The sequence below is a fragment of the Maylandia zebra genome, linkage group LG4 (genome assembly GCF_041146795.1).
Source record: "Maylandia zebra isolate NMK-2024a linkage group LG4, Mzebra_GT3a, whole genome shotgun sequence".
In the NCBI taxonomy this organism is placed as follows: Eukaryota; Metazoa; Chordata; class Actinopteri; order Cichliformes; family Cichlidae; genus Maylandia; species Maylandia zebra.
In genome coordinates this window covers 32,361,347-32,373,053 of record NC_135170.1, presented here as the reverse complement: position 1 = coordinate 32,373,053, position 11,707 = coordinate 32,361,347, and the positions used below count along the sequence as shown (strand labels likewise).

Sequence of the window (11,707 nt, the reverse complement as noted above, 5' to 3'; positions counted from 1 at the left end):
AGGGCATAGTGTTGTTAAATGAAGTGTAACCTGTAGAAATCTCCCACTTTAATAACACCACAATCGTATTTGCTTTGAAAAGTTACACTGAGAAATCCTCCAGCATCTTCAATTGTGTCACACAAAAGTTGTTCTAGAAACAAAAGCTCAAACCTGTGCCCAACATTATCTTTACTTTTATTGGTATCAGATGATGTAATCAGTCTATTGACCTCAGCCAAAATTAATATGGAGCCACGTGAAGTATTCCTCATAGGAAGCTCTTTTGTCAACTGTTAGATAATGCTGGGATAATGATGGTGATTAAAAAAACAAACCGGTCCATAAAGCATGGGTGCTGCTGGTATTAAAGCCAAATGAGAGCAAAGAAGCACAAAGATGTTCTGAAACGCATGCACATTTTCAAAAGTTTCCACTTTTTAATCAAAGCTGATATATGCAAAACAAATGCAAAATTGAAGGACCTTCACTGGTGGTGTCTAATTTACACACAAAATATGGAACTGGTACTCTTTAACAGGAAGATGTAAAGCATTGCACAAAATAAAAAAGTAATGATAAAATACTAATGTAAATCACTTTATTCCGCTGGTGCAATAATAACCTAATCAATGCAGTACACAAGTTGTGCTTGTTGCATGTTTCAGTACTGCCCACAGTGGGTTTATGATGATACATCAGTTGGAAATCAGTTGTTGGAACATGGAAAACATATTTACTTATTTTTTACCTGATTTCCTTGATTTAATCAGGGGTTGACTTTAATGTGTCTCAAACACAGGCATTCTCATGACATATAACTGACCCACGTGTTCAATCATGAAGCATTTGGAAACAATGTCCTGGCATGTTATTGCACACAGTTCATTTGAGTTCCTCACTTTTACAAGGAATTTGGCGATGTTTGTGTTGATCTGTGTGTCCTGGATAGTTGGCTGTCTGGTTAGTCGCTGCAGCTGCTTGCAGAAAAAGACCAGTTCTCTGCACGAGCAGTCGGGCCTTCCTTCACAGCTGCAGGGTTTCGGTACAACGACCAAGGACTCCACCACGGCAAAGCAACTGCTCGTTTCTATTACTGAATTGTTTCTTTTTAATGTGCCACTACACTCCAAACTAGTAACCAGCATGTTCTTATAAACACAACGCTTATATTCAGTTACACTGTCACGATGTGGCTGGCACCACGAAAGTGTTTCATTCTTCTGCAACGCTGCAATTTCTCTTGGTGTCAAAACTCTCTGAGAGCCACTTCCCAGAGTCACTAACTCTTCTCCAATGTAATTTAATGACTTTGTAAAACGATCACAACTTGCCATGGAACAGAAGAAGTCTTTGATTTCTGTGCTGGCGTCCTGAAGGGTAGCACTTCCTTGTCTTATTATTTTCTCATATGAAAAGAAATTCTTGAAAATCTGTAATGAAATTGACTGCGTACCAGAGTACATCTGCAACAGTCTGCTGTTCATGTCTTGAAAAACAAAGACTGAATTGGCCCACAAAAGCCCCCAGTTCCGGACACCTTCTGTAAGATGCGTCAACACATGGCAGTCGTACGAACAATGCTCGAGTCCATAGAGAGACGGTATCTGTGCTACAAACTGAACCAGACACAACTCTGCACAGTTGAGCTCATCCTGAGTGGCAAAGTGGGAGAGGAGGACGTGAAGGGCACAAGGAAGAAGCATCCAGTGCTTGTAGTACACTGCTGGCAAAACATTCCTCAGTATTACAGGAGAATAGAGGAGAGCAAATGCTCTCCACTCACAAGCTGTCCAATGCATCCTCTCACTGAGGCTCCTGGGACTTCGGCTGATTTCATTTGGTGGCTGGATCTCACACAAGGCTCTGTCCAGGTCGTTTAAATGCTCATCTGTCAAATGGAAGTCCTTGCTGGCATAAAGCGGGTCGAACCACAGATTGACGAACTGACGGACAACGCCCAGACAAAAACAGTGCATGTAATCTGGAACAAAGCCTTTGATGATGTCAAATGACGGCAAAAGAAACAGGAGACTTGGACCTTTAACCCCCATTTGACTCTGGTCATAACTATTTCCCATCACTAACTCAGCAAGTTGCACCGTTTCAGGCATGTGTCTCAGATCACAGCCGTCCATCTGTATCGGGTAAACTCTGGTAAAACCCCTGCCCTTTATAACCATCTCACCTTTGTGGTAGCAAAAACCACAACCAAATTCTTTGTTGAACGGCTCAAAGTTCTGCACCATTGCTCTTGCTATCGCATCACCTGTGCATATTTTAACTGTTACCGTGGTGTGATGCTCCGAGCCGATCTCATCTTTCCAACAGAACCCTGCAGCAGACAGTTTCTGAAGCTCGTTAATGAACGGAGTCAAAAAACTCTGAACTTGTGGTTTTCCTTTGCCAAACCATAAAGTGTGCAACAGAACGTTTTTGCACCGTTCCACATACGGTAGTTCATTGATGGTACACAGGATGGGCCAGATGGAGTATTTTGAGGAGCTGAACACGGACGAGCCATCGCAGTTGAAGGTGAGTGTAATACTGCCGTCTTGTCTTTCACTCTTGTATTTGTTTCCAGTGTGGACATCAGAAAAGGAATCATCCCTCGTGAAATGCTTCCCAAGCTTTGAGTGGACGCGTGCAAGGAGGTTTCTTAGCTGAATTTCGAGCGGCATTACAAGGAAGTAGTAAGCCTTCAAGATCAGATATTTTCTGCTCAAGCTCTGCTGGCACACACTACACTCATTACCGGGATCCACACCAAGGTAGTTTGTACACCTGGGGCAATAAAAGTGAATCTCAGTCTTTCCATTGTAATCAGTCGAATGCTTTTTTAAAAAGCGAAGCGACTTTGGAACACATCCGGGTACCACCAAGTTTAGGAGGTGCAGGAGATCTCTGGATGCTGCTTTTGACAAGCCGTGCTTCACAATGAACGCCAGGAGGAGCAGGAGGAGGGCTCCCATTGTGACTGAGGAACCAGCATATATCTTCTTCTCTCCACAGAAAAACTGCTCCTAGTAACACAGGCCAGAAATATGCTTTAAAAGCTAAATGTAGTAGAAATGAACCAAAATGTCATCATTTCCATATGTAAAAAAATAACAAATGAAAAATACTAACTGTCGGATCTTCTTCTGTAGTTTCATCATCACATGAAGCACAGCTCGTCGGTTCTTGGTGCTATAACATATAAGAGAACGAGATACAAAATGTGTATTGAGGCAGATGATGTTTCTTAAACAGAGTAGACGAGGTGAAGGCTGGCAGAAATCTAGAGGATATAGGTGCCAGGAACCTTCTTATAGCCCCTGCACAATTATGAGTGGGGAATTTTATTGTAGAGAGTATCTTACTATAATATAAAGCACCTGTAGGTGACTGTGGCTGTGATTTGGCACCATGTAAAAAAATTGAAATGAATTTAAATAAATTTAGCTTTTGTGAGCAACACATTTTGCAAGCTGTAATCCTGCCTCTTTCTACTAGGCATAGGACATTTAAACGTGACGATCTATGGATGTTATTTAAGTGGCAGCCTTCAGTCTATGAAAAAAGAAGAAGAAAAAAACAGACTCAGTCTCCTCAGACTGCCATGTTAAAACTTCCTGTATGCATATACGCTACCATTTCATGGTCTGGATCTACCTCTTTGGTTTCTGCTTTCCCAGCTGACAGATGACTGGCCTACGAGTCAAAAAAAAGATGGATGATGACCATCTCAATGGCATAATTTTAATATCCTTAAAATACTTTTCACTCAAGGCAGCTTCACATACCGTAGGATCTTCATCTTCGTCAGAATCAGATGAGTAACAATCTGTGTCCCCATCATTGTAGACTGTGTTATCTCTCGCAATATGCTGTCATGGATTGTAGCACAAAAACAGAATGAGGAACCTTTTTCATTTTAGAAGTATAAAAACTTCTAAACATATCAATAAACTACATATGCCGGATCCATGATTTAATCCCAATAATAATCCCATGTAATGTTTGACACCCCTACTTTACCATTACATGCTCTGAATCTCCTCTTCTGTCATCTGTAGGCCCAGCAGACACATGAGTGGCCTGAGATAAAGAAAATTATGATTTCTAAGCATGATATGATCACATTCAACGTTTATATATAATCACCATAGGATGTTTTGTATCTTCAGTATTAGATACTATTGTCTCCAAGTACTCCAACTAACTAATGGCCTCAATAAGAAATTTCATTCACCACCTTTTGACAACAGCTGTACTACAGTTAGGTCCATAAATACTTGGATATAGATAACTTTTTTTTTCTAATTTTGGCTCTGTATATTACCACAATGAATTTTAAATGAAACAACTGAGTTGCAGTTGAAGTGCAGACTTTCAGCTTTAATTCAATGGGTTGAACAAAATGATTACAAAAAAAAATGTCAGGAACTAAAGCACTTTTTAACACAATCCCTTCATTTCCAGGGTTCGAAAGTAATTGTAATTAAATAACCTAAAATATAATGTTAATTTTTTTCCCTTTTTAATCCTCTGCCAGGCCTTTACTGCAGTGGCTTTCAGTTGCTGTTTGTTTTTGGCTTTTCTGTCTGAAGTTTAGTAAGGTTAGGTTAAGATCAGGTGACTGACTTGGCCATTCAAGGATATTCCACTTCTTTGCTTAAAAAAAAAACTCCCTTTGGCTGCATGTTTTAGGTCGTTTTCCATCTGTATTATGAAACAGCGCCCAATCAATTTGACTGCATCTAGCTGGATTTGAGCAGACAGTATGTCTCTGAACACCTCCAAATTAATTCGGTTGCTTCTGTCCTGTGTCACATCATCAATAAACACTAGTGTCCCTGTGCCACTGGCAGCCATGCATGCCCAAGCCATCACAATTACTCCGCCGTGCTTTACAGATGATGTGGTGTGCTTTGGATCATGAGCTGTTCCACACCTTCTCCATACTTTTTTCTTGCCATCATTCTGGTAGATGTTGATCTTGGTTTCATGTGCCCAAAAAATATTTTCCCAGAACTGTGCTGCCTTTTTTTGATGTTTTTTTTTTTGTTTTTTGTTTAGCAAATTCCAGTCTAGCCTTTCTATTCTTGAGGCTTATGAGTGGCGCCTTTATTTACTTTCATGCAGTCTTGTCTTTATGGTAGACGTTGATATGGATACGCCTACCTCCTGGAGAGTGTTGTTCACTTGGTTGGCTGTTGTGAAGGAGTTTCTCGTCACCACGGAAATGATTCTGTGATCATCCACCACTGTTGTCTTCTGTAGCCGTATAGGGTTTTTTTTTTTGCGTTGCTGAGTTCATCAGTGCTTTCTTTCTTTCTTAAGATTACGACACTGTAGATTTTGCCACTCTGACTGTTTTAGCCATTGCTCGAATGGGTTGTTTCTGTTTTTGCAGCTTACAGATGGCTTGTTTCAACTGCATGGAGAGCTCCTTTGACCGCATGTTGTCTGCTCACAGAAAAATCTTCCAAATGCAAACATCACACCACAAATAAACTCCAGGTCTTTCATCTGCTTAATTGACATTAATGACATAATGAAATTGCCCACACCTGCATATGAAATAGCCTTTGAGTCAATTGTCAAATTACTTTTGGTTCTTTTAAAAAGAGGTGGGACATATTAGGAGCTGAAACTCCTAAACCCTTCATCCAATTTAAATGTGATACCCTCAAATGAAACCTGAGAGTCTACACATTATTTCCATGTTCATTATATAACTATAGATGGAATATGTTTCAGTAAACGGGTAAAAAAAACAAAAAAACAAACTTGTGTCAGTGTCCAAATATACATGGACCACTCTGTGTATTTCACATGTATCTAGAGTGGCCAGGGAGGATAAATAAGCTTCTTCAAAAACTTCCATGACTGCTCCTATAAAAAGATGAAAAATGCACTTGATTTAAATCTGGTTGCTTATTTTATTTTCTCCCTAGAAGTGTGACACTGGACAAAGAAGCTTGTTTGGTTTGTGCACAAAATTTAAATCAGTTATGTTTACTCCCTTTTTGCACATTTTTACTCTATTCTTGCGGCCAATGTTATAGCCTCTCTGGATTTTAAGTAATTTTGGATTCTTCTTTTTCTAAACCTTAAAAATTCTCAAAACGATAATTTACCGTTTGATGGTCTGAATCTGTTCTATCATCTGCTGGCCCAGCAGACCCATGATGAGCCTAGAAGACAGGACTTTGTTATAAACATCTTCATATGATCATTTTAATATTGTGAAAGAAAAAGCATTTCATTTACTGTAAGGCTCACATATACGGGTGCTACTTCAGTATCAGATGAGCGGAAATATATAATCTCGACATGAATGTGACGTTACAGTCTTTCTGATCATTAACTGTAAAATAACATTTAATTTTTTTTCTAAGGTTTAATAATTCTTATTATATAGTATCAGTATTAAGATATTTTACCTTTTTATGGTTTGAATCTCCTCTTCTGTTACCTTTTGGCTCAGTAGAGCCATGACCAGCCTGAGAGACACAAAAAGATAAATTAAGGAATCTACACATATTTGGTAATTTAAAGATGTGAAACATCAATTTGCAGCTGCCAGTGATTTTTAACAGGAGTATTATCATTGTTGTGGTTGACAAGCCTCATGCATCACTATTTGTGATCATGAATCTTTTCCTGTCCTCTATGTGGTCTGTCTTGTCCTCAGTGTTTTACTTTCAGTTATGCCTGTGCGTTTGTCTCTCTGCTTGTTCTATGTCCTAATTGTCTAGCTGGTGTTGTCATGTCTACGTCTCTCCATGTTTCCGGTTTTATTTAGAAAAATCTGGTGTTTCCATGTTTAATGTGTATAGTTGTACGTTCCCTGTGGTGTCATTATGTTTATTCCAGTCAGTTGTTTCCCCATGTGTTTCCACTTCCCCTGATCACCTCCTGTGTGTATTTAGTCTGTGTTTTCATTTAGTTTTGTCAGGTTGTCTGTTTTCCTTCTCCCCGTCATTTCAGGTTTCCAATGTCTTTATGATTCTGTGATTCTGAGCGGTGTTTTGTTATTGGACTTCTGTGCAAATCACAGTTTGGCCATAACGAACACCTTGTTCAAACACAAGAGTGTCCATAAGTGCACGTGGCACCAGGACGCTCTAGGCCGCAGGTCGATGATCAATTTTGTAATCGTATCACCAGACCTGCGACCAAATGTTCTGGACACTCGGGTAAAGAGAGGGGCTGAGCTGTCAACTGATCACCACCTGGTGGTGAGTTGGATCAGGTGGCAGGGGAGGACGCTGGACAGACCCGGTGCACCTAAAAGCGTAGTGAGGGTGTGCTGGGAACGCTTAGCAGAGGCCCCAGTCCGTGAGATCTTCAACGCACACCTCTGGCAGAGCTTCAACAGCATTCCGAGGGAGACTGGGGACATTGAGTCTGAATGGACCATGTTCAGCATCTCCATTGCCGAAGCTGCTGCTTTGAGCTGCGGCCACAAGGTGGTTGGTGCCTGTCGTGGTGGTAACCCCCGAACCAATTGGTGGACACAAGAGGTGAAGGGAGCCACCAGGCTGAAGAAGGAGTCCTATCGGGCTTGGTTAGCCTGTGGGACTTCGGAGGCAGCTGACAGGTACCGACAGGCCAAGCAAAATGCGGCTCGGGCAGTGGCTGAAGCAAAAACTCAGGTGTGGGAGGAGTTCGGAGAGGCCATGGAAAAAGACTTTTGGACTGCCTCGAAGAGATTCTGGCAAACCGTCAGGCGTCTCAGTAGGGGAAAGCGGTGCTCTACCTGCACTGTGTATAGTGCTGGCGGAGCGCTGCTGACTTCGACTGAGAAAATTGTCGGGCGATGGAAGGAATACTTCAAGGACCTCCTTAATCCCATTGACACGTCTTACGAGGAGGAAGCAGAGTCTGGGGATGAGGGGGATGACCCGCCAATTTCCGAGGGTGAGGTCACTGAGGCAGTTAAACAACTCCTTGGTGTTGTTTAACTGGTGTGGATGAGGTCCGCCCCGAGTTCCTGAAGGCTCTGGACATTGTAGGGCTGTCCTGGCTGACACGCCTCTACAATGTTGCGTGGAGATCAGGGGCAGTACCCCTGGACTGGCAGACCAGGGTGGTGGTCCCCATCTTTAAGAAGGGGGACCAGAGGGTGTGTTCCAACTACAGGGGGATCACACTCCTCAGCCTTCCTGGGAAAGTCTATGCCAGGGTGCTGGAAAGGAGAGTTCGTCCACTAGTTGAACCTCAGATACAGGAGGAACGATGCGGTTTTCGTCCTGGTCATGGAACACTGGACCAGCTCTTTATCCTCTCAAGGATACTTGAGGGCGCATGGGAGTTTGCCCAACCAGTCTACATGTGTTTTGTGAACTTGGAGAAGGCATTTGACCGTGTCCCTCGGGGTGTCCTGTGGGAGGTGCTGCGGGAGTATGGGGTGTCTGGCCCATTGCTACGGGCCATTTGATCCCTATACAACCGGTGCAAGAGCTTGGTTCGCATTGCCGGCAATAAGTCGGACTCGTTCCCGGTGGGTGATGCGTTCCACCAGGGCTGCCCTTTGTCACGATTCTGTTCATAATTTTTATGGACAGGATTTCTAGGCGCAGCCAAGTGGTGGAGGGCTTTCACTTTGGTGGCCTCAGAATCTCATCTCTGCTTTTCGCGGATGATGTGGTTCTGTTGGCTTCATCGGGTGATGGCCTCCAGCTCGCACTGGAACAGTTCGCAGCCGAGTGTGAAGCAGCGGGAATGAGGATCAGCACCTCCAAATCTGAAGCCACAGTTCTCAGTCGGAAAAGGGTGGAGTGCCCATTCCGTGTCGGGGATGAGTTCCTGCCCCAAGTGGAGGAGTTCAAGTATCTTGGGGACTTGTTCGCGAGTGATGGGAGAAGGGAGCCGGAGATCGACAGACGGATTGGTGCAGTGGCCGCAGTGATGCGGACGCTGCACCGGTCCGTTGTGGTGAAGAGAGAGCTGAGTGTAACAGCGAAGCTCTCAATTTACCGGTCGATCTACGCCCCTACCCTAACCTATGGCCACGATCTGTGGATAGTGAGCGAAAGAACGAGATTGTGGATACAAGCGGCAGAAATGAGCTTCCTCCAAAGGGTGGCTGGCCTCTCCCTTAGAGATAGGGTGAGAAGTTAAGCTAGAGGAGGTGGCTGGAGAGAGCGAGGTCTGGGCTTCTCTGCTTAGGCTGCTGCCCCCGCGACCCGGCCCCAGATAAAGCGGAAGAAGATGGATATACGGATGGATGGATGGAGTTGTTATAGCCAATGCTAGTTTTTTCAGTTTAGGTTTTAGTTTCGTAATAAAGGCTTGCCTTTTGTTTAACCAGTAAGTAGTTTTCTTTCGTGTTCTGCTTTTGGGTCCGTTCCTTTAACCCCCCGGAGTTCCCCACCGTGACAACTGCTGTTACCAAAAAATCTACGGCGGGATAATAATGGCCGACCAAAATATAAGTCAGTTAGAGTTAGATAAAGCACATTCCTTCAGTGTTAAAAGTGGGGCTGCACCTATTGATTCCTTAGTAACTGAGGATTTTATCAATTATTCCATCAATTAAATGACTTATCGGATAAGAAATACTTTTGTCTCGGCAATAGCGAATATTCAAACGAATAAAAAAATAAAACAAACTGCTCCTTAGTTTCCATTTTACAAGTTACAATGTTTTAACAGTTGAACTCACTTTAACTAACAGTTTATGAAGGAAACATTTTATGAAACGTTAACAAAATAATTAATCACAATACAATATAAAGCATCAATACAACCCAAACAAGGCCATCAAATAAAATAGTCTTTAGTTTCGGTCTTACTGGAAGACTTATATTAATAAAGAGCTCTGACAGTGTTGTCTCCTGGATGAGGCAGATTTGGTGTGTCTTAACGTGTTTGTGTGTGTGTTTGAGCATTTAACGCAGCATATCAGCATTTTCATTTATGTAATATAATTTATATTTATATTAACCTACATTAGGAATCACTCTGGCAGAAAGTGGGACTAATTTAACCATCATGTCACACTGAGTTAAGAGTGTACATATGCTTTTATTTTGACCTCTGTGGATTTGCTGTAGATTTTGTCACTGTTTAAAACAAACAGCGCTGGGTGGGAGGTTCTGAAAGGTTCTCTTTTCTTCACGTTGGAGCTCGTTTTCTAGTAAAGGTTAACGGCGCTTATAGGAACAGCGCTCCACCTGAGCTAATGGCTCCATCTCTCTGCTCTCTGCCGGGTGTGCAGATCCCATAAAAAAACTATGACAGCATCATCTTCACTGCTGCCGGTGTGTTACCAGTCTTTTTTCGTTGAAAACATGGGGACTGCCTGCATTAATGTTGTAAAGCTTTTTATTCACACGTATGCTCCCAGATGCATCTTCTCCTGCAGGTCTGATTTTAGTTGCAAACGTGGGAGAAACCCTCGCCTTTATAAGTTGAGATCTACGCAGTCGTGCATTAATTTAAATGAAGCAACGAAGCAAAAAAATAAAAAATGAATAAAATAATAAATAATTAAATAAATAAGATGCGTCGAAGATGTTTTATGTATTATTTTTGTGATCCAGTTATTTTAATCAACTCGATGACTCGCTGCAGCCCCGCAGAGGTGCCTTTATGCACGCATGGCTGCACGATTTACTTTTTGCAGACTGATTATTAAGGTTACCTCGTTGATGATCTTTGTCTTTGCAGACGTCTTTGTAGGGCGTCCACTTCTCGGCAGAGTAGCCACAGTATTGAATCGTCTCCATTTATGCACAATCTCCCTGACTGTGGAGAGATGAATACCTAAAGTGCGTGCTATTATTTTATACCCTTTTCCAGTTTTGTGCAAATCAACAATTTTGGCTCGTAAATCTTCTGAGAGCTCCTTTTTACGAGGCATGATTCACATGAACAGGAATATCCATCAATAAAAACATTTGAATATATTTGTTGAGGGATTCAGCCACCAGGAAGCGCTCCCTCTGCACCGGAAGTGTGGACTTTTTCCTCATTATTAAAAAAACAAAAAACAAAAAACAGGACAAAAAGAAACAACTTTCTTTGGGATTCTGACAACCTAATAATTTGTTAAAACAACACAGTATGAACTGCAAAGGTTATGATAACCAGAGATAAGAAACTTGCACTCTTTTAAATTCCAGCCAAAATATGTAAAAAAAAGAAAAAAAAAGAAAGAAAAAAAGAAAAAAAAAAGAAAAAAAAAAGAAAATCATGAAATTTCAAACTTTTTCCAACAAATGAATAGGAAATCTTGTCAAGATTTCTGCAGGGTTGGAAGGATGATGTCTGGTCTTCCAGCAGTCAGTTTCTGGAGAACTTTCGCCTCATAAGTCCTAAGAACATCCCAGAACATTTATTGGTTTGATGCACACTTCTAACTTGTGTTAATTTTGTTGCCACCATATTTTACTATGATGGTGTATGGTTGGGTTCCATATTGAAGGAGAAAAGTGACTTAAACTCAAGCAGCACCCACTGGGCAGAGCATTGTGTTGTTAAATGAAGTGTATCCTGTAAAAATCTCCCACTTTAATAACACCACCATCACCATATTTCCGTAACAATGCTTTTAAAAATGACGTCAAGAAAACTCCAGCATCTTTACCTTTGTCATACAAATGTTGTTCTAAACACAAATACCTCAAACTAAGATTTTCCCCAAACCTGTGTCCATCTTCTTTCCTTTTCTTTTCTTCCCCTTTGTTGGTATTAGATCCACAGTAGACAATGAGATTAACATCTTACTGAT

At 41.8% G+C, this 11,707-nt stretch overlaps 1 protein-coding gene across 3 annotated transcripts; it reads right to left on the bottom strand.

Moving 5' to 3' along the window:
- Nucleotides 1-397: 397 nt before the first annotated feature.
- On the bottom strand, nt 398-10,912 carry LOC101483291 (uncharacterized). Of its 3 annotated transcripts, none has more exons than XM_076883417.1 (8): nt 10,619-10,912; nt 6,411-6,470; nt 6,105-6,161; nt 4,000-4,059; nt 3,765-3,848; nt 3,613-3,672; nt 3,109-3,168; nt 398-3,002 (listed from the first exon to the last, which is right to left on the bottom strand). In XM_076883417.1, the coding sequence occupies exons 1-8, from the start codon at nt 10,835-10,837 to the stop codon at nt 762-764; spliced, it is 2,841 nt and encodes a 946-aa protein (XP_076739532.1). In that variant the 5' UTR covers nt 10,838-10,912; the 3' UTR covers nt 398-761. The 3 variants fall into 3 exon arrangements, with proteins under 3 accessions (XP_076739532.1, XP_076739533.1, XP_076739534.1); XM_076883418.1 differs by having other exon boundaries at nt 3,634-3,672; XM_076883419.1 differs by lacking the exons at nt 6,105-6,161; nt 6,411-6,470; nt 10,619-10,912 and adding an exon at nt 5,146-6,098.
- Nucleotides 10,913-11,707: the final 795 nt, after the last annotated feature.